This window comes from Vipera berus (assembly GCF_964194415.1).
Source record: "Vipera berus genome assembly, chromosome: 1".
In the NCBI taxonomy this organism is placed as follows: Eukaryota; Metazoa; Chordata; class Lepidosauria; order Squamata; family Viperidae; genus Vipera; species Vipera berus.
In genome coordinates this window covers 297,512,328-297,535,992 of record NC_138202.1, presented here as the reverse complement: position 1 = coordinate 297,535,992, position 23,665 = coordinate 297,512,328, and the positions used below count along the sequence as shown (strand labels likewise).

At 41.9% G+C, this 23,665-nt stretch overlaps 1 protein-coding gene across 2 annotated transcripts; it reads left to right on the top strand.

Moving 5' to 3' along the window:
- Positions 1-26: 26 nt before the first annotated feature.
- SLC35B2 (solute carrier family 35 member B2) lies at positions 27-20,524 on the top strand. 2 transcript variants are annotated; one of them, XM_081342212.1, is made up of 4 exons: positions 27-125; positions 12,822-13,018; positions 14,816-14,973; positions 18,079-20,524. In XM_081342212.1, the coding sequence occupies exons 1-4, from the start codon at positions 115-117 to the stop codon at positions 19,015-19,017; spliced, it is 1,305 nt and encodes a 434-aa protein (XP_081198338.1). In that variant the 5' UTR covers positions 27-114; the 3' UTR covers positions 19,018-20,524. The 2 variants fall into 2 exon arrangements, with proteins under 2 accessions (XP_081198338.1, XP_081198339.1); XM_081342213.1 differs by having other exon boundaries at positions 46-125; positions 12,825-13,018.
- Positions 20,525-23,665: the final 3,141 nt, after the last annotated feature.

Sequence of the window (23,665 nt, the reverse complement as noted above, 5' to 3'; positions counted from 1 at the left end):
GAGCGGCCGGACGAAGCGCCGCTTCTTGGCCTGTGGCGTCGGGAGGGAGGCGCGGCCCTTTTCGAAGGACCTGAAGAAGTGCTGGGAGCACCGCGCACCGGCCTCGCCGGCATCATGGGCCGCAGGTGGGCCGCTTTGGCGGGCGCGGGAGGAAGAGGGCCTTGGCGAGGGGAGGAAGCGCCGACCCACGCCTGCAATCTGGAAAGCTCAAGGAAGCCGGTGTTGGAGAGGGGGGCGCAAAAGGGGCGGAGGTGCCTCGGGGAGCAGAACAGACCGTGGCGGCGTGGCTGCCGCTCCCGGCAAAAAGCGCGGGATGCTTAGTTCATCCCCAACCCTGGGAGAATCTAACGGGGACTCTCTCTGTCACTGGCAAGGCTGAGAGCAGTTCTGGTTGTGTGTGCGGTGTGGAGACCTTTCCATAGAACAGCGTTTCCCAACCTTAGGAACTTGAAGATGCGTGGACTTCAACTCCCAGAATTCCCCAGCCAGCATAGCTGGCTGGGGAATTCTGGGAGTTGAAGTCCACGCATCTTCAAGTTCCTAAGGTTGGGAAACGCTGCCATAGAAACTGGGCACTTTGGGTAGCATTTTTTTCTCCCCCTCTTTCATCGGGAGGTGGATAGTAGCCGTGGCTGGCGATTAAACTTTTCCCGACTGGACGCGGGATGAAATCGGCATTCAGTAGTAGAGAATGGAGACTACAGAGTAGCATTTGTTCAAGGTTGGCCTTTCGGCGTCATTTTATTTATTTTATTTTATTTTATTATATTTTTATACCGCCCTTCTCCCGAAGGACTCAGGGCGGTGTACAGGGCAATAAATATAAAAAAAGCAGAATACAAAAGTTAAAAAAATGATTAAATATTGAGCCCAGTTTAAAACAGTATTAAAACATATTAAAACCCCAACCCTAACCCATCAGACCAGGTCAGATGAATTTGATGAATAGCTGGGCGGATAATTGTACCGTTAAACTGGACTGCTCTGAAAGGACTCCTGCTGCATTTTAATATTTCATGTAATTGCAAATTACGTATTGTTCCTAACAACCTTCTGTCCTACTAAAAGCACAAGTAGGAACTTAGAAACAGAATGGATGGGCTGTAACCTTTGAATAGGACAGTGGTTTGGACCCACATTAAGTAATTGCAAATACAGCCTGTGGAACAAGAGTTTTAAATCTAGGTAATTTATGAATTACCCATGTGTCACATAGCTAAAAATTCCAGTGGGAGAAAAACAATGTTCTGCTAGTCTGGGTGTGCAAAGATGTGATTAAAGTGTATTTGCTATGCCTGTATAATTTAATGCATGATTACTAACAAATTAAATTTATTCATTGAGGCTTCATTGTTAGATTTACATATTAAACCTTTCTTCCAAAAGGTTTCTATGATACTCAAAGTTGACAGTGTAATTTTTGTACTGCATATGTTCTGAGACTTGATCACTGATTTTCATTCAGTCCTTCGTTTATTAGAGGGGGAAAAAACCAGAGGATCACCTTTTCAAGGCCACTTAGTTTTTAAAGAGATTTGAATCCAGTTTTTTCCTGCCAAGGACTATAGTTTGATTGGATCCTGCAAGCTTTATTTACATGTCATGGCTAACCTGGTGATCCTGTCTTCCAGTGAATTCAGTCACTTTTGATTGGTATCATATATTGTATGCAACAATGGATTTTGTTGACTAGCAGCCAAGTTTTTAGTCCTTCCAGCCAAAAATAAAGAGAATTAGGAGGCAGTTGCAACCCTTACCACTTCCTGCCTCTTGTTTTTCTCCTCTGGAAGGGGGATGAGGAACTTCTGTTGGCAACAGCAGGATCAGTGCCATTATTTAACAGGTTTTGGAATACCCATTTCTATTTCCTTTTTACCTTCCCCCCTTCCAAGTGGCTGCTGGAATGAAATGGTTACAGAATTACATTGTTGTAAAGAAAAGGTTTGTTTTTATAAGATCTCTCTTTCTTGTGATCCTGTATGTTGGAAGGGATAGTTAATTCTCATGTTAAACCCTAAATTTACTTATCCAGGGAGTTGCCAGTAATCAAGAATAACTAAAAGACATAGAGGCAAAAAGTGTTTACCTTGTGGGGAGGACTAGTTGACTGGTGGGAATTAGTTTAGCCCCAAACAAGAATTGCTCTAGATAGGAAAAAAAAATCTAGCCTTATCTGAATTTATTGGGTTAATTACCTGTAATTTTGGAGTTTGTACAACTTGTTTTCCCCACCCCCTCTGCCAACAACAGTTATGCCTGTTGTGCAAGTGACACTCAACGCCTTAGCACAACATTAGATCTGAAACACATATATTTACAGAAACACAAAAACAGTCTCCCGCTAGATTGAACCATATTTGAATCTTACTTTCTTTACACAAACAAAGCTGCAAAGCTGTTGACAAATCCCCCAGTAAAAAATAGATTAAAAGTAAAAATAATGTGTCCTCTGAAATAATATAAACTCAACAACCAGTAGCAAAATACAAAATAAATTTGGTACCATGCAAACATACTTATAAAGAATATTGTAATCACTTGACATCTGACAATCTAGTAGAGAAGGGATAGGATGAACCTCTTTATGGAACATATTAGATAAATACAGTGCCAACACTGAGAAGATTTGCTACCTCTACCCTTTTATCTAATAACATATTGAATGAAAGTGAAAAACAAATTTCAATGAATACTGAATTTCATGAATATAAAGAAGATTCATTTTATATTATTACTGTCAGCCTGAATTAGTCCCTTGCAGGATGAAGCCATCTTCATTGAAGCTTATGAACCATAATCTACTATGCTGATTCAGAGTAGCTTAGTAGAAAGATGGTTCTCAGCTTCCTACTCTAAGACTGAAACAGAGTCGCTGGCACAAACTCATCCAGCCAGCCTGCATGCTTAAGAGAGGACTAGAATCTGTGTTTCACTGTTCCTAGTCCAGCAACGTAACCACTGTACTACACAGGCTCTCACTTTACACACACACATACATGCACCATAAAATTAGCACCCAAGTTAAGTGGCCTGATTTATTAATATCAAAGTTTAGTTTGACATGAATAGTGCTAGTTTTAATAGTTTTAAGAACACTTGGTACCCTGAATCAATCATGTTAAAGTTAACCTTCCAAATGTTATCCTTCCTTTTAATCTGAATGTTCAGCATAATTCCTCTCATCATGCATTCTCATGCTACCCGTTAATATTTCATGATGTCCATATTACATATACTAACATCCAAAATACTCCTTACACACTCAGAACAAACTTGTGTTAGCGGGTTTTGGAAGTTATTTTTATTGTGGAACATCAAAGAAAAGGTTTTGACGAATAATTTTACTTAATATTTATAGGCTTTGCACTGGTGTTATATGTGCATATGTAAATTTATAGAACTATTCATTTTTGCTCTTGTTCACAGTACCCTCTTTTTTATTGATTCAGACACCGCTTATTTTATTCCATAAATAGTGTTGTAAACTCTGGATTTCTCTAGAGCTATAAGAAATAAAGAAAAAGAAAGAAACTATTGATTCATTGTCACATGAAATCCATTTATGTATATATTTGCATGTTCTCTTGTTTAAAGTTCTGTCAACTTTGGCTTCTTATGCTATGAGTTTTGTCTCTTCAACTTTGGTGATTTTTTTTTGTCAAAAAACCTTGCATTGTTTCTTGCATTCACACTTCAGAATGCCCATCTGTTGAAAATGCCAATCATAGGAAAGCTCAGTTTTTCATGGGTGGTTAGTTTAGATCAGGGGTGTCAAACTCGCAACGTCACGTGACGTGTCACGACATATCACGACTTTTTTTGCCATTGCCGGCAATGGGGTGGGTGCAGTTTCGCTATGATGCATTTGGCCCGTGGGCCAGCAGTTTGACACCCCTGGTTTAGATTTTCTTGGTTTTTAAATTATCCTTTGCTGGTGATTTCAGCTTTCAGTGATTAACTCGTCATTGTGGCAACAAATAATGATTGCTCCTGATAACCAAGTCTGACTATGCTTTAAAAATTAAGCAATACTAAATTGGCAACTGTATCCACTGTTACTTTTTATTGCAGCAATGAGAATTACATTTGGAGCTTATGAAATTTTGTGCTGTATTTTTAATATCTCAGCAGTAGAGACAGATTTAATTCAACTAGCAATCTCGTCAAATTTAAACTATATTTTAGAACTAGTCTTGGAAGTCAAATAAAAATTACACAACAGATTTCCTTAACTCAGAGTGAAAGAATTCTCTTGGTTCGTGATGAAGTAAATAGTTAATTTTTTAAAACTTGATTGGAAACACTACAAGATCCTATATTTATATTCTGCATTAATCTAGAGCAATATTACTAGTACTATTTCACATAGAACCTAGTTAGACTATGAAATTTGCTTTCGTTTAGTGATATCTGTCTACTTGTATGAGTTTAAGAAGGGGGACTAGGCAAATTGATGGTTTCTAATAGTGAGGAGAGTTGGTTATTATATCTTAGCTCTGAAATTCTAAGTACCGTAGCTTTTCTGGAGAATGAGTAGAGAAGTTATTTATTTATTTATTTGCCAAATTTAGGCACCACCCATCTCACTCTCAGAAATAGCATGATGTTCAGGTCCTTTTTATGAGTGTCCCTGAAGCATATCTGCTTAAGAGAATAATGTCCTACTAAATAGCCTTCAGTCTGATCAAATCAAACTCTGATGTTTTTAATGTTCCAGTTTGATACTTGAACTCTTTAATTGAAACCAGGCTTCACCTTTCATTCATGTGTGTGTATTAATACAGAATTTGTAAATATTTTGCTATTCCTAAACTACTCTGACTCTTGTTCAGATTGTTACATAAGAGATTAATAAAGCATCCATAGAACTATAGTTACACAATGGCTACTTAAGGACAAGAGGTCATTTTTAGGAAATTTTACTCTTTCCCTGGTTATTTGGCATTGGCATTTGGAATTTGAGTCTATGAGGATTTGTAATCTACCATGTCAGTAGTTGCCTGAAGGGCTAAAATGGAAGGGACTGCAAGTTTTGTTACAAATATCCCTTGCCCTTAACTACTGGGGCATGAAAAGTATGCATATCCAATTAAATGGGAAACAGTACATGAATGTATGAGCTCAAGTTTCCTGCTAAGTTTGTGGGTTAGAAATTTTGAAAGGTTCTTTCGTGTCTGATGCTGAAGCTGATGATGCCAGCCAGGCAGAAATAAGAGCTTACCTGTAACACTAACTGGTCTGTTGCAGAAAGCTGGAATAGAGAAACAGTATTGTAAACTTCATTAGCCAGGGAAGTGCTAGTCAGAGAACAAAGGAGAACTATTATTTGGCTGTTTCATTCTCTGTGCTGAGAACCAGTGATTCTAGAATTCTTCTAGTTTATACAGTGAGGGGAAAAATTATTTGATCCCCTGCCGATTTTGTATATTTGCCACTGACAAAGAAATGATCAGTCTTATCATTGTAATGGTAGGTTTACTTTAACAGTGAGAGACAGAATAGCAAAAAATCCAAAAAAATGCATTTCAAAAAAGTTATAAATTGATTTGCATTTTAATGAGTGAAATAAGTATTTGATCCTCTAGCAATCAGCAAGATTTCTGGCTCCCAGGTGTCTTTTATAGAGGTAAGGAGCTAAGATTAGGAGCACTCTCTTAAAGGGAATGCTCCTAATCTCAGCTTGTTACCTGTATAAAAGACACCTGTCCACAGAAGCAATCAGATTCCAAACTCTCCACCATGGCCAAGACCAAAGAGCTGTCGAAGGATGTCAGGGACAAGATTGTAGAACTACACAAGGCTGGAATGGGCTTCAAGCATATCGCTAAGCAGCTTGGTGAGAAGGTGACAACAGTTGGTGCGATTATTCGCAAATGGAAGAAACACAAAATAACTGTCAATCTACCCTGGTCTGGGGCTCCATGCAAGATCTCACCTCGTGGAGTTTCAATGATCATGAGAACGATGAGGAATCAGCCCAGAACTACACGGGAGGATCTTGTCAATGATCTCAAGGCAACTGGGACTATAGTCACCAAGAAAACAATTGATAACACACTACGCCATGAAAGCCTGAAATCCTGTAGCGCCCGCAAGGTTCCTCTGCTCAAGAAAGCACATGTACAGGCCCATCTGAAGTTTGCCAATGAACATCTGAATGATTCAGAGGAGAACTGGGTGAAAGTGTTGTGGTCAGATGGGACCAAAATCGAGCTCTTTGGCATCAACTCAATTTGCTGTGTTTGGAGGAGGAGGAATGCTGCTATGATGACACCAAGAACACCATCCCCACTTTCAAACATGGAGGTGGAAACATTATGCTTTTGCGGGTGTTTTTTCTGCTAAGGGGACAGAACAACTTCACCACATCAAAGGGACGATGGATGGGGCCATGTATCGTCAAATCTTGGGTAACAACCTCCTTCCCTCAGCCAGGGCATTGACCCAAAACCCATGGCCAAGGCAACAAAGGAGTGGCTCAAGAAGAAGCAGATTAAGGTCCTGGAGTGGCCTAGCCAGTCTCCAGACCTTAATCTCATAGAAAATTTGTGAGGAGTGGGACAAAAATCCCTCCTGAGATGTGTGCAAACCTGGTGGCCAGCTACAAGAAACGTCTGACCTCTGTCATTGCCAACAAGGATTTTGCCACCAAGTACTAAGTCATGTTTTGCGAAGGGGTCAAATACTTATTTCACTCATTAAAATGCAAATTGATTTATAACTTTTTTGAAATGCGTTTTTCTGCATTTTTTATTTTTATTTGGTCTCTCACTGTTAAAATAAACCTACCATTACAATTATAGACTGATCATTTCTTTGTCAGTGGGCAAACGTACAAAATCAGCAGGAGATCAAATAATTTTTTCCTCACTGTAATAGATTAGAGTTAGAGTCACACGTCATGTGACGCAATCTAGTTTGACACCCGTGATTTAGAGCAACTGGGGCTTTCAGAATAGTAAATGAATGTGATGTGGAGGGCTGATGGTGGTGACAGTTGATAATTACATGTAGTGTTGAAAAAATGGATTGAGAAATTTTCTCTCGTAATAATAAAATGGAGAGTAATCGAATTTATGTATTAGATTTATAAAATGACCCAACTTCATGATGACTCTGGATGGCTTAGAAGAATAAAAGCAACACAAAACACCAGAAAGCAGAAAGGAGATAAAAGACATCCAGAAGAGACAATCACACAGCTCAACAGAAAAAAATCCTATGAGAACACCCGCCCCTCCATCCATTATAATCCAATGCCTAGGAGAAAAATCATGTTTTAATGACCTTTTGAATGAAGACAGTGTGGGAATTATATGAATCTATGGAGGAATGCTGTCCCAAACGACAAGAGCAGTGACTGAGAAGGCCCACTTCCTGGATCCCATCAGATGACAATGTTTGATTGATGGGACCTGGAACTTGACATGGGGTTGTGGGGTTTTGGGGAGAGGGATGTTGGTGTATGTGTGTACTGATGTTAATGTGACATAAGGGTGGCTATAAAAGACTCTTAAATGAGACTGACCATCTGAGGACCTGTTATCACTGGTAATTTCTGCCTATCCTATTCAATCAGACAGTTCATTTTTTTTGTTTCTTTCATAGCCTTATGTCACACCAACATCAGTACACACACCCCATCTCCCCTCCCCACCAACTTCTTGGCATTCTCCAGTTCCCATCAATCAAACAGTGTTTTCTGATGGATCCAGGAAGTGGGCTTTCTCTGTCACTGCACCTTGTACAACACTCTGTGACATAGGGGCTTTATAGCTGGTAACCAAGAATTGCATCTGGAAACTAACTGGCAACAGTGTAACTCACAGAGCAGAAGCACCACAGTCTAGACCAGGGGTAGGCAACCTTGGCTCTTTTATGACTCATGGACTTCAACTCCCAACTAGACCAACTGAAGCTTCTAAATCAGGGGTGTCAAACTCAATTTCATTGAGGGCCGCATCAGCATTGCGGTTGCCCTCAGGGGGCAGGGTGGGTATGGCCTGGGTGGGCGTGGCCTACTGGGTGGGTGTGGCTAAAGTGCATATGGCCTACTGGGTGGGTGTGGCCAGCTCTACATCGTTCACATCAAGGGTGCCTATGGGGGCCTGGGCAGGAGTGGGACAGATCTGAGGGTCTCTGGCAGAAGGAGGGTCTCTGGGCCAGGGCCAAGGCAGTGGGGGCCGTTCCCTCACTGTTTCCAGGATGGCTTTGCGGGCCGCATGAAACCACTTCATGGGCCGGATCTGGCCCCCGGGCCTTGTGTTTGACATGTCTGTTCTAAATGGTCTTTAGGGCAGCCTTATGTAGAGTGTATTGTAGTAGCCCATACAAAAGGTGTCCAGGGCATGAGTATCTGGAGGATCTTGTGGTCCAGGATGGGCATAACTGAAGTACATGATGGACTTGGGCAAAGACTGTCCTAGTCATATCTGCTACCTGCTTTTTGAGAGGAGTTGCAAATACAGGGGAAAAAAACCAGATTGTGTGCCAGACCTGAATGAGAAAGTCTTATTGCATCTAGGATTGAAAAAGGAGAAACCCTGGGTTGGGTAGTCTTGTGCACCAGTTGTGCCCATTCCTGGATTGGTGGGGTCTGCTCATGGTTACTCATAAATGAGTCTGTTCCTTCCTAGTCAGACTCTCCAGATACTGAGCTAAATGGTATTCCAGGTCAGTAAAATGAAACCTGACCAAACGTTTGACTGCAAATCAGATTATGAAGTTTGCTGCCATAAAGCATAGTAACAGCCCATAATTTTAATGGCATTAAAAGGCAAATGCATGGAAAGCAAAGCCATCAATTACTGCTAGTTATAATGTTTCTATATGGCTTCCAATGCCAGCTACTAATAACCATTCATTTTGGGTTTTGGATGGCCTGAGTGGAAGGGATGCTATCTTGTGCTTGTGAGATTCCCATAAATATTTGGCTGGCCAGTACTGGAACATATTGTTTTTGCCTGATGCACTGCACTTGTTAGATGTTTATATTATGTTCTTTCAACTTATTGTATTGAATATGCAATGTATATTCGATAAAGGTAAAGGTTCCCCCGTACATGTGTGCTAGTCGTTTCCAACTCTAGGGGCCGGTGCTTATCTCCGTTTCAAAGCCAAAGAGCCAGTGTTTGTCTGAGGATGTCTCTGTGGTCATGTGGCCGGCATGACTAGACGCCAAAGGCGCACAGAACGCTGTTATCTTCTCACCGTAGTGGTCCCTAGTTTTCTACTTGCATTTTTACGTGCTTTCGAACTGCTAGGTTGGCAGAAGCTGGGACGAGTAACAGGCGCTCACTCTGCTACGCGGCACTCAGGATTTGACCCGCCAAACTGCCGATCTTCTGATTGACAAGCTCAGCATCCTAGCCCACTGAGCCACTGCGTCCTTCTATGTATATTCGATACAGTGTTACAAATCCAAGACCATCTATTTCAGTTCGGTGTCAAATAGGAAATTTAAATCATATTATCCCACAACCAGACCCAGTACTCTGTCATTGATACAAACTAGAGTAATTTTAATACATTCTTAATATTAGACACAAGCCTTGTGCAATGTATCACAAAGGAGTTATTATCAGAGTTTCAGAGAGCCGCAAGCACAGAGTGCCCTTGAGGACCACTCGGAGGCTTCAGCTGGTGCAGAATGCGGCCGCGCGAATTGTGATGGGGGTTTCCCGATACTCCCATGTAACACCTCTACTCCGTGAGCTGCATTGGCTTCCGGTTGCCCTCTGGGTGAGATTCAAGGTGCTGGTGATGACCTATAAAGCCCTAAATGGCTTGGGTCCGGGATATTTGAGGGAACACCTGCTGCCGGCATCAAGCTCCCTTCGTCCAGTGCGCTCCCACAGGGAGGGTCTTCTCAGGGTGCCGCCGGTAAAAGATTGCCGGCGGATAACACCCAGGGGGAGGGCCTTCTCTGTGGGTGCGCCTGCCCTCTGGAACCAGCTGCCCGTGGAGCTTAGGACTGCCCCCGACCTTCGTTCATTCCGCCGGGACCTGAAGACCTGGCTCTTTGAGCTCTCCGGCCCAGGCTGAGAATTTTTAACTGGGGTTTTTATTTTTAGGGATAATTTAATCTTTTTAAATTGTTTTTAACTTTTGTATTGGTTTGGTTTTAACTACCCTGTAAACCGCCCTGAGTCCTTCGGGAAAGGGCGGTATATAAATCTAATAAAATAAATAAATAAATAAATAAATAAATAAATATCATCCATTCAGTTGCTGTGTGGCAAGAACAACAAATTCTGCCAAATATTTTTTACTTATTAATAGTATTTATGTACAGCAGATCTCTGAAAATCTCTAGCCGCTCTATTATTTTCAACTACTGTTCTGCTTGGGAAGACATTTTGGCGTGGCCACTTGTCTTGCTCCAACCATCTTGAACACTTCCCTCCTCCTCCGTTCCCTGAGGCCATTCCTGTCTTTCTAGGGTCCAGGGAACTACTCCGCTCTCACTGTTAGGAGGGACCATCTCCAGTGTTTTCTGTCTCTCATCCAGGGTAGTGCTTGCTCTCTTCAAGCCACTCCAGAATGTTGGAATTTCAGGAGTTGCAAAAATATAGTTTACGTTAAAAAACAACAACAGTATTTTGAAGATTTCACCATTTATCTATCAGTTATTTTTTTGCCTTCTTGGATATTTTTGCTACAGAAAAATAATGCAAGAGATGTTGAAATTAACCTCACAGTGACATGGGCTATATAAATTCCTGTTAATATTTTCTCAAAACCATGCTTCTGTTGTATCTTTTTGCAACTTTTCTGTTGCGAAAGGTCTTGCAATGAAATAATAATGTCTGCCCAAGACTGTTAATGGGAAGAAAAGGGAAGTGCTATTGGAACAGTTGAAGGGGCTGCGGTTTCATTTAGAGGCATAATCTGCTTTGAAAGCTCTTTCAGGATTTGGTACAGTAGCGGAGTAAACTATGAGTTAGGCAGAAATTCTCTGCCTGCTCAGAAATAAGCTGTTTCATTGAGGGAAATTGCTTCTGGGTGGTGGTTTATTCTGAACATTTATATTCCTGAAAAGAGAAGGGGAGGCAAACGGGCAACTCCAAGCCTCTATTGCATGGTGTGTGTGTGTGGGGGGGGGGGGGAGAATGTAGAGATTTCAGGAGGAGACTCAATTAAGACTGCCGTCTCCAGCATTTTATCAATCATTAACCTTAAGCCTGCTGTAAAATTCTCATCGGGATAGGTGCTACTCAGTGAACAGGATGAGCAAACAATAGAGCAGGGGTGTCAAACTCAATTTCATTGAGGGCCACAGCATTGCGGTTACCCTCAGGGTGCCGGGTGGGTATGGCCAGGGTGGGTGTGGCCTACTGAGTGGGCGTGGCTAGAGTGCGTATGGCCTACTGGGTGGGCGTGGCCAGCTCTACAATGTTCGCATCAAGGGTGCCTATGGGGGCCTGGGCAGGAGTGGGACAGATCTGAGGGTCTCTGGCAGGAGGAGGGTCTCTGGGCCAGGGCCAAGGCAGTGGGGGCCGTTCCCTCACTGTTTCCAGGATGGATTCGCGGGCCACATGAAACCACTTCGCGGGCCAGATCCGGCCCCCGGGCCTTGTGTTTGACATGTCTGCAATAGAGGATATTTGTACAACATTAATCTAGTTACCCCTTTTGAATAGTGTAATATTTCTTTTGGCTGGTCCATTACGCAGTTACACAACAGAAAGATGTTACTCCCCTGCTATATCTTAATTTCATTCTGACGTCTGAAAATACATCGTTATGATTTCCTCCAGAACTCATGCACAAGTTGCTGAATCGTAAGTCCCAGAGGTCCACACCGATACGCTCAACGGGGCGAGAGAGGCGGTATGGTTTTGTACTAGCAGCTATACAATCGTTTCATGAAAGAACCGGTGCTATTTTCCATTGCCCTTGAGAGATAGCTCTTAATACTCTCCCCCCCTCCCCCCTTCACTGACATGCCTGGAAATAGCGAGCTTTATGGTGAGGATTGTCCTTTTTTATTGTGATTGTCTCCAGCTACTAATGTTTGCTTTGTAGGAAGGTCTTCTTACTTCCGGGATGACCTCCTTGTTCCAGTATGCATTGTTTAAGGTGCAAATATGGCTGAGACGTGTGGCTGGAAGCTGAAAGCTGTTTTGAAATACTTGTTTTGAAAATCTGTTGGGGGGGAAAAAAATGCATGCGGGTAGCCCTCGACCACAGCCGAGCCCAACATTTCTGTTGCTGAGTGAGACATTTGTTAAGTGAGTTTGGCCCCGTTTTACGAGTTTTTCTGCCACAGCTGTTAAGCGAATCCCTGCAGTTCTTCATTTAGTAACATGGTCGTTAAGTGAATCTGGCTTCCCCATTGTCTTGTCAGAAGGTTGCAAAAAAATAAGAATGAAAAAATGACACTGCAACTGTCGTAAATATGAGCCAGTTGCCGAGCGCCCGAATTTTGATCACGTGACCGTGAGGATGCTGCAACGGTGGTGCCACTTTTTCTCAGCACCGTTATAACTATGAACAGCCGCTAAATGAGCTATCAGTTGTAAGTTGAGGACCACCTGTAAATGCTTTCCTAGTTTTGCCCAGTAAAAGAGGAGAGGGAGAGAGATGCAGAGTAAGAAGGCCTTCTGTGTTCTCCCCTCCTGTGTTTAGGGCAGGAGTAGGCAACCTTGGCTCTTTTATGACTCGTGGACTTCAACTCCCAGAATTCCTGAGCCAGCATGGCTGGCTCAGGAATTCTGGGAGTTGAAGTCCACGAGTCATAAAAGAGCCAAGGTTGCCTACTCCTGGTTTAGGGAGATACGTGGATTTCCTTTGTCTTACGGCTAACTTGTTCTTCTCAGCAGGTTCTGCCTGTCTCTTGCGCTAACTGCTCTTCAAATGGTGGCTGCAGATGAAGGTGCCCCCCTTGTTCACCAGGATTCCTGGGGAGACTTTTGGCTGTTACGTTTTTTGGTCAATGCTGCCGGTTATGCAAGCATTCTTGTGCCAGGTTTTTTGCTTATACAGTATTTTAAGAAGAAGAATTACCTTGAAACAGGTAAGTAACCTATAGCAGTGAACTTTTGCATCTTTTAGGGACTGAGTGCCCAAACTGCAACCCAAAACCCACTTATGTATCGTTGGGTGGGCGTGGCCCATTGGGTGGGTGTGGCCCATTGGGTGGGCGTGGCCCATTGGGTGGGCGTGGCCCATTGGGTGGGCGTGGCTGCGGTGGTAATGGCAGACTGCGTGGGACTAAAAAGTTCAATCAATCAATTCCAACTTTGCGAGATCTTTTTTTCCCCACGAGAAGTTGAAATTGATTGCACCTCTTTTTTTTTGCACATGGCAGTGGAGGCCTAAAGCAAAAATAATAAATATTATTATTATTTATTATTATTTATTAAATTTGTATACCGCCCTTCTCCCGAGGGACTCAGGGCGGTGAACAGGGCACATATAAATAGAAAATACAAAAATTAAAAAAGAATTAAATAATCGCCCAGATAAAACAATAACAATATAAAAACCCATTAAAAACCCTAACATCCCCCATTATAAAACCCAGCTGAAGGCCTAGGACTGGGGTGACGGTGCGCGTGCCCACAGAGGGGGCTCTGTGTGCCACCTGTGGCACGTGTGCCAGGGGTTCGCCATCACGGACCTATAGGATGCATCTCCTTCTGTCTTTTTGTCAGTTAAGTATATAAAGCTGTTCAGGTACTGAACTGGTGGTTGGAATGGTTAGTGGGGAAGATGACGTGAATAAAACTGAAACTGACTTGCAGGAAGACAGAAGCTCTTTGAATGGGTGACTTCTATGCCCCGAGGCATAAGTGTACTCAATCCTCTCAAACAGCAAGTGTACCTACCGCTTGACAGTTTCCTTTGAGTCTGCATTGTCCTAGAGACCTAGATGACCTTGGTAGATGTTATAAAATTACCTTTTACTGCCTCCAGCTGGTTCACATATTGTACTCTTTCTGGATAAGAGTGGATGTGGTGGCAGTATTCTATGCATGGGTAGCCTCCCCATTGGATTGGTAATGCAAAATGTGAATGCTAGCTTGCCAAAGTGGGCAAAATTCAGCCAGATGGAAATCTCATTATAAAAGTAGTAAAGGAGTGGACTTGGTTGCTTGGTTCCCCCCCCCCATTCTATTAAGATGCTCCCTGCACATTTAAATTAACAGGAAAGAGTCCTCTTATAGTGCCCTGTGCAAGAAATTCCCATCCAAATGTGTACTATGTTCTAGAGCGCAATGAAAATTTTATTGTCCAGTAATTTCAGTTCTATCTTTTTATTTTTTCAATTGTTTTATTATTATGCCCTGTGAGTAACATTCGCTTCCTGCAAACATTTTGGTAAGAGACATGGAATATGAATTTGGCTTTCTATATCACCAGAAATAAAGAAAATGTATCTTGGCAGGAGCAACTAACATGAGAAAATGAAAATAAAACTGGATTAACATGGATAGTGCTGGTAGGAATAAGTTTGTAATTAGCATTAATGAAAGGGGCGATGGCTTAGCAGTTAAAAATGCTGAGCTTGTCAGCTGGAAAGCTGTTGGCCTTGGTTCGAAACCTGAGCGCTGTGCAATGAGGTGAGCTCTTGTTACTTGCCCCAGCTTTTGCCTACCTAGCGGTTTGAAAGCATGCAAATGCAACTAGATAAATAGGTACCAATAAAGTGGTAAAGTAACAAGGTTCCGTGTGCCTCGACATATAGTCATGCTGGCCACATGATCATGGAAATGTCTTTGGACAAAACTGGAAATGGGAAATCTTTACCTTTAGCCATTGAGATAATTGATTGCTGTAGATAATTTTCTTTTTTCTTTTTCTTTCTTAGGCCGTGGAATTTGTTTTCCAGTAATCAAATCCTGTGTTTTTGGCAATGAGGCCAAATCAGTGCATCAGGATGATGCCATTTCAGCAGCTCGAAATGAGACTGAGTCATCTACAGCCCGTCAGGTTTTTAAGCTGCTATTCTGTGCGACTGGCTTACAGGTAAAGAACAGATAGGCTTTAGATCACTCAGTTTTGGATCACCCAGTTTTGAGACTGACAGGAAATTGCAGATAGTTCTTTACTTACAACTACAGAGAGTCTGCAGAAGATTCTCTGCAGAGAGAGTGAGCGAAGAAGGCAAGGAGGACACAGTGTGAGTGGGCAAAGGGAAGGAAGACATGGTGTGTATGGGAGTGAAGAAGGGTGCAGTGCAAGTAAGCGACAGAGGAGGAATGTGTGAATGACAGAGAGCAGTGTACTTGCAAAAAGGCTGCAGTTTGTGAAAAATGAAAGAAGGGAAGATGGTTGAGGCTTCCAGGGGAGGCTGCAGTTTACATCACATCCTCAACTCACACACTGCCTGGATCAGGCCATCCCCACCTCAGGGCATCCTGTGCTCTTTTTCTAGGACTCTGCTTACTGAACCATGATTCTCTCACATCAATGGTAGGCAGAAGTGGTCACATGACATCTTGTTTGATGACTAATTTGCTTAGCAACCAGGTTTCTAGTCCCAGTTGTGGCCCTAAATTAAGATTTACCTTTATGAGAAAGCCAAGTACCTGTTTTGTAACAACAGAAGTTGGGAATAATATATGTTGCATGAAATGAACGTATAAATATATAAAACGAAATTTACCACCTGCAAATTGCAGCAACACTGATTTCTCCAATTGGTAAAGGAACTTGACAGCGTAGTTAGCTCATAGTTGAATATATAGATGACAAAGGGTCCAAATAAGTTAATTTTCATCTGTAATAGAGATAACTGAGATAGCTTAATGTAATGGAGATAACTTAATGTAATAGGAGAATCAGGGATGTTAAGCTCATTCTTGTAACATCCCTGATAACCACAATGAGGTGATCACTGACCTCGAGCCAGACATCCTAGAATGTGAAGTGAAGTGGGCCTTAGAAAAACTGAGCAACAACAAAGCTAGTGGCGATGACAGTATTCCAGCTGAGCTACTCAAAATCTTAAAAGACGATGCAGTAAAAGTGGTACGCTCAATTTGCCAGCAAATTTGGAAAACTCAACAGTGGCCACAGGATTGGAAAAGATCAGTTTACACTCCAATTCCAAAGAAAGGCAGTGCTAAAGAATGTTCAAACTATCGCACCATTGCACTCATTTCTCATGCTAGTAAAGTTATGCTTAAAATTCTACAAGCTAGACTCCAGCAGTACGTGGATCGAGAACTACCAGAAGTACAGGCAGGATTTCGAAGAGGCAGAGGAACTAGAGATCAAATTGCCAACATACGCTGGTTCATGGAGAAAGCTAGGGAATTCCAGAAAAACATTTACTTCTGCTTCATTGACTATGCTAAAGCCTTTGATTGTGTGGATCACAACAAACTGGCAAGTTCTTAAAAAGATGGGAGTACCAGACCATCTTATTTGTCTCTTGAGAAACCTATATGCGGGTCAAGAAGCAACAGTGAGAACTGGACACAGAACCACTGATTGGTTCAAAATTGGGAAAGGAGTCCGGCAAGGCTGCATACTGTCGCCCTGCCTATTTAACTTATATGCAGAGCACATCATGAGAAAGGCAGGGCTAGATGAATCAAAACTTGGAATTAAGATGGCTGGGAGAAATATTAACAACCTAAGATATGCAGATGATACCACTAATGGCAGAAAGTGAAGAAGAATTAAATAGCCTCTTGTTGTGGGTGAAGGAGAGAAGTTGGGTTGAAACTTAACATTAAGAAAACCAAGATCATGGCATCCGGCCCTCTCAATTCCTGGCAAATAGATGGGGAAGAAATGGAGGTAGTGACAGATTTTATTTTCCTGGGCTCCAAGATCACTGCAGATGGGGACTGTAGCCAAGAAATTAAAAGACGCTTGCTCCTGGGGAGGAAAGCAATGGCAAATCTAGACAGCACACTAAAAAGCAGAGATATCACCCTGTCAACAAAAGTGCGTATAGTCAAGGCTATGGTCTTCTCAGTTGCAATGTATGGCAGTGGACCATAAGAAAGGCTGAGCGCCAAAAGAATTGAGGCCTTTGAACTATGGTGCTGGAGAAGACTCCTGCGAGTCCCTTGGGACTGCAAGGTGATCAAACCGGTCAGTCCTAGAGGAGATCAACCCTGACTGCTCTTTAGAAGGCCAGATCCTGAAATTGAAACTCAAATACTTTGGCCACCTAATGAGAAGGAAGGACTCACTGGAGAAGAGCCTAATGCTGGGAAAGATTGAGGGCAATAGAAGAAGAGGACGACAGAGAATGAGGTGGCTGGATGGAGTCACTGAAGCAGTTGGCGTGACCTTAAATGGACTCCAGAATATGGTAGAGGACAGGAAGGCCTGGAGGAACATTGTCCATGGGGTCGCGATGCGTCGGACACGACTTCGCAGCTAACAACAACAATAGGAAAATCTCAGCTATTGTTCTTTGTAAACTTAGTTTATCGTTTAGCATTGTGAACCGAGGCATTATGGTTCATTGTACAAACCAGTTAAAATAATGCAATGAGGTTAACATGATGTGTGCTAATCAAATTGTTCTTGAGTCAGTGGTATATGCTGAATGCTAGGAAAACTTGTAGAAATTTGCAATAAATAAGATTCTGTGAATCACCTTTTACACAAATGCATAGACTGTAACATCTCACCCAATCATTTTTAATTTAAACCTAAAGGTTTGGCTCACATAGATAAGCTATTGATATTTTAAAATAAGGTTCCCTAATTTTCGATTAGCAGGAGGTTACTTGCTTTTTTAAAAAAAAATATTGTAGTTTCTTATGACCTCTTTTCGTCATTTTACACCTGTGCAAAATGACAAGCAGGCTATTGGGTGTTGATAACTTTTTAAAAATGTCAGTTGCCTAACTGCCAATTCTTTTCTTCTGGCAGACTAGGCCTTACCTGTAAGGGATAAGGGAATAGGGTCAAATCTAGCTTTTAGCTTTCAGTTAGTGCTGATGAAGTGTTTACAAGCATTTTTCTAACAACAGCCCATTTGTCCATCACTGGATAGATAGAAGAGTTAGAAGATTCCACTCAGAATGTCAGACGGTTACCTTGTGTCACTTCCTCTCTGATAGTCGCTGTGCTAATCACCGTTCTTCTCTTCTCTCTCTGTAGATCTCCTATTTGACATGGGGTGTCCTCCAGGAGCGTGTCATGACCAGGTCATATGGAGCAAGTGACTTAGAGCCAGGAGAGAAGTTCAAAGATTCTCAATTCCTCGTCTTCATGAACCGGATCCTGGCCTGTACTGTGGCTGGCCTCTGTTGTGCTCTGATCAAGCAGCCCCGTCATGGCGCTCCCATGTACAAGTATTCTTTCGCTTCCCTCTCCAACATTCTCAGCAGCTGGTGCCAATATGAAGCTCTCAAGTATATCAGTTTCCCCACACAAGTGCTAGCCAAAGCCTCCAAGGTGATTCCGGTCATGCTGATGGGCAAGTTGGTGTCACGCAAAAGCTACGAGTACTGGGAATATTTAACAGCAGCACTCATTTCAGTAGGGGTTAGCATGTTTTTGCTCTCTAGTGCTCACGACAAGCATGTCTCCACCGTCACGACCTTCTCTGGCGTGATCCTCCTCGGGGGCTACATTGCTTTTGACAGTTTCACTTCCAACTGGCAGGATGCCCTCTTCACCTACAAGATGTCCTCAGTGCAAATGATGTTTGGAGTCAACGTCTTTTCTTGCCTGTTCACCGTGGGTTCGCTGCTGGAGCAAGGTGCCTTGATAGAATCCATAAACTTTATGGCACGGCATTCAGAGTTTGCTGCCCATGCTGTGCTTTTGTCAGTGTGTTCCGCTTTTGGACAGCTGTTCATTTTCTACACCATCAACCAATTTGGAGCAGCTGTCTTCACCATTATCATGACTCTGCGCCAAGCCTTTGCCATCCTGCTTTCTTGCCTCATCTATGGCCATGCAGTCACTGTGATGGGTGGGCTGGGAGTGGCTGTGGTTTTCATAGCCCTTTTCCTCCGTGTCTATGCCCGCAATCGCATGAAGAAGCGAGCAAAAAAAGTATCTGCTGGCGAGGGCACAGTACAGAAGGTTTAGGAGAGGCAGGAAAAGCTGTGTCCTCCCCACCAGATCCCAAGCATTTGCTTAATCCTGGTCATGAACTTAAAGAGCTGGAAAAGAGGTGGAGCTTGATTAATTTTTCCCAGATGATTTTTTTTTTAAAAAAAAATTCTGGGTTGACTTGAAGGAGTGCTTCTTCTGACTGTTAACGTCTGAGCAGTCTTCTCAAAACAAGTGGTACCACGCTCCTTTCCTGAGCGAACAGATGGGAGATGAGCCTAATAGGCTAACCCTGACTTGTGGCTTTTAAAGAGATGGCTTATTTATGATCAGGGCAAAGTGAAGTTGATTTTGTACAGTTCCCATCCTGCTGTCTGAAAAGGGAGTATCAAGAATAAAACTTTGAAAAGTTCTAATCGGAACAAAATATCCAGACTTCACTATTGGAAGGCCAACCTGGCCCAGCTCCCAGAGGAAATTTAGGACTTTTCTTACTGCGGGTAACCTTTTTCTATAATTGAGGGGGGAGGGGGGGCTGCACTTAAAAAGATTTCAGCCTGTGAGAGCCATAGGGACATGGCAATATTTTGGTACAGTCATGCCAGATGTTCACCTCCCCCTTTTTATTTTTCAGCAAGACTTGAGGTAAAGCTGAAGGACAAAATCAGCATTTAAAAGTTTCAGATGTCTTAACATACCAGCTTTCCATCTTTTTTTAATATATAATTAGATCAAATTAGTTGGGATTGCATAATGGCAGCCATTTGCAGCCCACTTGCTCCTATCCAACAGATTTTGATTTGTTGAAATAGTGAGCTCTTTCAAATCACTGCCTCTGCGTTTTCTAGTTTGGTGTGCTCATAATTTTGCTGAAAAGTTTAGATAGTTTTGCTTTTGTTGGTTCTTGCATTTTGCTAGCTGACTGTCTGCCATTTTCTAGAACCTCGAGTCAATTCTTGGAACATTTTCCTGGGATTTATAATTGTAGCAAGCAGTTCAGAAAAGCACATCATCTTTTTAAAGGTTTTTGGAAGAGGTTCAATTTTTTTTCATTGTCCTTGACAAGATGGTACAGCTGTACATCTTGACTTTGCAGAATTTGCTACAGCTTCTCAATTTACATGAGGAACCAGCAATACAAGACAAATAGGCCAGTCTTGTATTCTTCCAACAAGATGGCTTCCCTTGAAAACTTGAGTATTGCAGAGCTCTGGCATAGAAACTCTCATTTTACACAGTGCGCTCAGCATGTTGTAACTGTTGAGGGTGAGAACTTTGAATGTTGTTGCTCAAAGCAGTTCCCTGGTCTTTTTATCATTTTTGGAATTAAGAAACAGTAGCTCAAAGTTGTACATGACAGGAGTGATGGATATGTCCAAACACAGTTGCTCTGAAACCTCACTACAGCATTGGAGTTACTTTTCCAGTTCCACCCAGAATGTCTGGATTTTACCAATTTACCAATTTTAAACTGCCAAGCTGAAATTGTGCAGGGCAAATATTTCTTGAAATACAACTATCTTATTTTATTAAATTTAAAATATGCAGCAAAGAAATGGCTCAGGCTACGTTTTGTAATCTGTAAATTATGTTGAGCATAGGGTAAAGCAACCTAGCCCCTTGCTTGGGAATTTTAACATTTCCTCACACCCTAAAATTGTGTGAACTAGTCCTTTAATCCAAGAACAAATAAGGACAGATAACTTCACACAACAGTTGTTATAAGCAGTAATTCCTAATTACAATGTGGATCTTTATGCACCCATTTGAGTGGAAGTTATTGTTGTATGATGGGTAACCCAGTATAGAAATTGAAAACGATAGGGTTGCAGCCCCTATTACATGTATTTTGTATGGAGTCTTAGACCAATAGATCACCCTAAAAGGTTCTGAGGCATTGATAACTTCTTGTGGAAGTGACACTTCTTCCCAAAGCCCAAGATAGAATGGTTATAATATTGGACCAGGGAACCAGCTAGAGATCCAAAAGTGGGAATTTATGACTAAAAGAAGTAGATTGAATGCCCTCAAAGAAAGAAGGTAATGGTGCTCCAATTTTGGATATACACCATTTCATTTTCCACCAAAACACTTGCTTGTTTAGCAAGATATGCAGATCTCTTAGTGAATGGTAAATAGAAAGTGAGGTACTCTTGTCTATGCGGAGCTGGAGTTTTTTTTCTTTGGGGCTAAGAGCCCTATTTAAGGGACGTGGTGGCTCAGTGGGTTAGGACACTGAGCTTGTTGATCAGAAGTTCGGCAGTTTGGCGGGTCAAATCCCGAGTGCTGCGTAACAGTGAGCACCTGTTACTTGTCCCAGCTTCTGCTAACCTAGCAGTTCGAAAACATGTAAAAAATGCAAGTAGAAAAATAAGGACTACTACAGTGGGAAGGTAACAGCGTTCTGTGCACCTCTGGTATCTAGTTAGCCATGCCGGCCACATGACCACAGAGACGTCCTTAGACAAGCGCTGGCTTTTCGGCTTTGAAATGGAGATGAGCACCGGCCCCTAGAGTTGGAAACGACTAGCACATATGTGCGGGGGAACCTTTACCTTTAAGAGCCCTATTTAGTTTGTTTCCATAATAATCAAAAGTACATTGGAAATTAGAGGCTGCAGTGCTTTGAGTCAGTTTTTGACTCCTGGTGACCGCCTGGACAAATCCCTGCCGCTTTTTTGACAAGGTGTTTTGGAATTGGTTTGCCTCCTTCCTAGAGCTGCAAGACTATTTCCCAAATCACCCAGGTCTCCCAGTTTCTAGCCTAGTGCCTCAACTACCTCTGCGTATCCAGAATTGACATGTGATTTCTGATCAAATGGGTATTCTACAGTATAACATCCAAAATAAAGCTGCTGTGGTTCTGTGCAAATATATAGAAGGAACAGCTAATAAAAAAACCCCACATGGAATTGGTTAAGATCAGGATTTAAAGAAGAAACTGAAGGCTTGGTTCTAGGGGCTGAAGCTTTGCCAACAAATTGTACGAAAGCAAACATTCAATATATAACAACAGTAGCAAATGTCTCCTTTGTAGTGAAAAAGATGAAACAATTGACCATTTGATCAATGGCTGCAGCAAAAATTTCACAAACTGACTAAAAGCAGCATCATGACCAAATTGCCAAAATCATCAGGAATATTGCCAGAGTTTTGGATCTGAACGTAATATAAACCACTGGGGCCATCAAATTGAGAAAATTTTAGAAAATGAGCAGGTTGAATTTATTGGACCTGAATATCCTAATTTTACAAAAATAACCCCACCCTATTCTGCTTGGAATTATTTATATTTTTAGGTCCCCATCTTAATAATTCTTAAGTCTTCATCTGCCTTAGACTATGAATTTAATTGTAGATTACCCACACAGTGAAAACTGAAGAATCAAGATGCCTTTTGGAAATAAAATAACATTAAGAATATGAGTGAAGACCACTACAAATATCTGATCAAATGAGTATTCTACAGTATAACATGCAAAATACAGCTGCTGACAAACATTAAACATACTGAAGTCAAGAAGGTTAGAAGTGAGTTCATCCAAACTCACAGGATGAAATAACATCAAGGCAATTATCACCTGGACAATTCCAGTCATTAGACAACAACAACAGCTGGAATAGTAAACAGGACACAAGCAGAACTAAAAGCCCTGAATAGGAAGACAAGAAAAATAATGACAATAAATTATGCCCTTCATCCATGCAGTGATGTTAAGATTCTACTTGCCAAAGAAAATAATTGGAGATGGACTGTTGCAAGTACACCAGATGATTGAAGAAGAAAATAGTGCTTGGAAGAAAATTTGAAGTACAGTGAAGAAGATGCATTGAAGCTAGTATACCATGAAGGCCGACTGAATACCAAAGAAACCGAACTGGCTTAGAAGAAAGACCAGATGAACAATAGGCCAATATATTAAAAAATGGCCAATATATTAAAAAATAGCAGGCAAAGCAGATAAAAAGACCTGGTAATGGCTAAAAGCAGTAACATTGAAGGAGACGGGCTAATTCTGGCTTCATAAAACCAAGCCTTAAGAACAAATGCATGCAACAGCAGAATTAAGAAGACATTTATGCTGCCTCTGCAAGGAAGCTGAAGAAATAGTGCACCCCCTAGCTAGCTATAAACAATGGCATGCCAAAGCAGCAATACTGCTGCATCGGAATGTCTGCAAGAAATACCATTTTCCTGCAAGGAAGAACTGGTGGGACCACAAAATAGAAGTAATAGAAAATGAAGAAGCTACAGTGCTCTGGGGCTTTAGAATTCAAGCAGAGAAGCATCTGCCACATAACACCCAAGACTTAACAACTGTTGATAAGGAAAGACCCAAAAGTCTTGATAGTGGACATTGGTGTGATAATTGTGGACGCTGACCTGGAGACAGCAGAATAGATGAGAAAGAACTGGAGAAAATCATAACAAGACAAAGACCTGCAAATAGAAGCAGCATGACTGTGGCAAAAGAAAGCAAAGATTGTACCAATAGTAATAAGATGTCTTGGGTGAAATCAAAGCATCTGGAGCACCACTTGGAACACCATCAGCTTTAACAAATCACCATCAATCAAATGCAAAAGGCATCTTTATTTGGAACAGTTTACATCCTGCAACAATACCTTTAACACCATCAAACATCTGCTACTCCTGGTTACTTGATAACAATGCCAAACCCAG

Bases quoted from the DNA above. Each gene is read 5' to 3' on its own strand.
- SLC35B2 (XM_081342212.1), top strand. The intron at 13,019-14,815 runs GTAAGTAACCTA...TTTCTTTCTTAG, and splicing joins GAAGAATTACCTTGAAACAG to GCCGTGGAATTTGTTTTCCA. The intron at 14,974-18,078 runs GTAAAGAACAGA...CTCTCTCTGTAG, and splicing joins TCTGTGCGACTGGCTTACAG to ATCTCCTATTTGACATGGGG.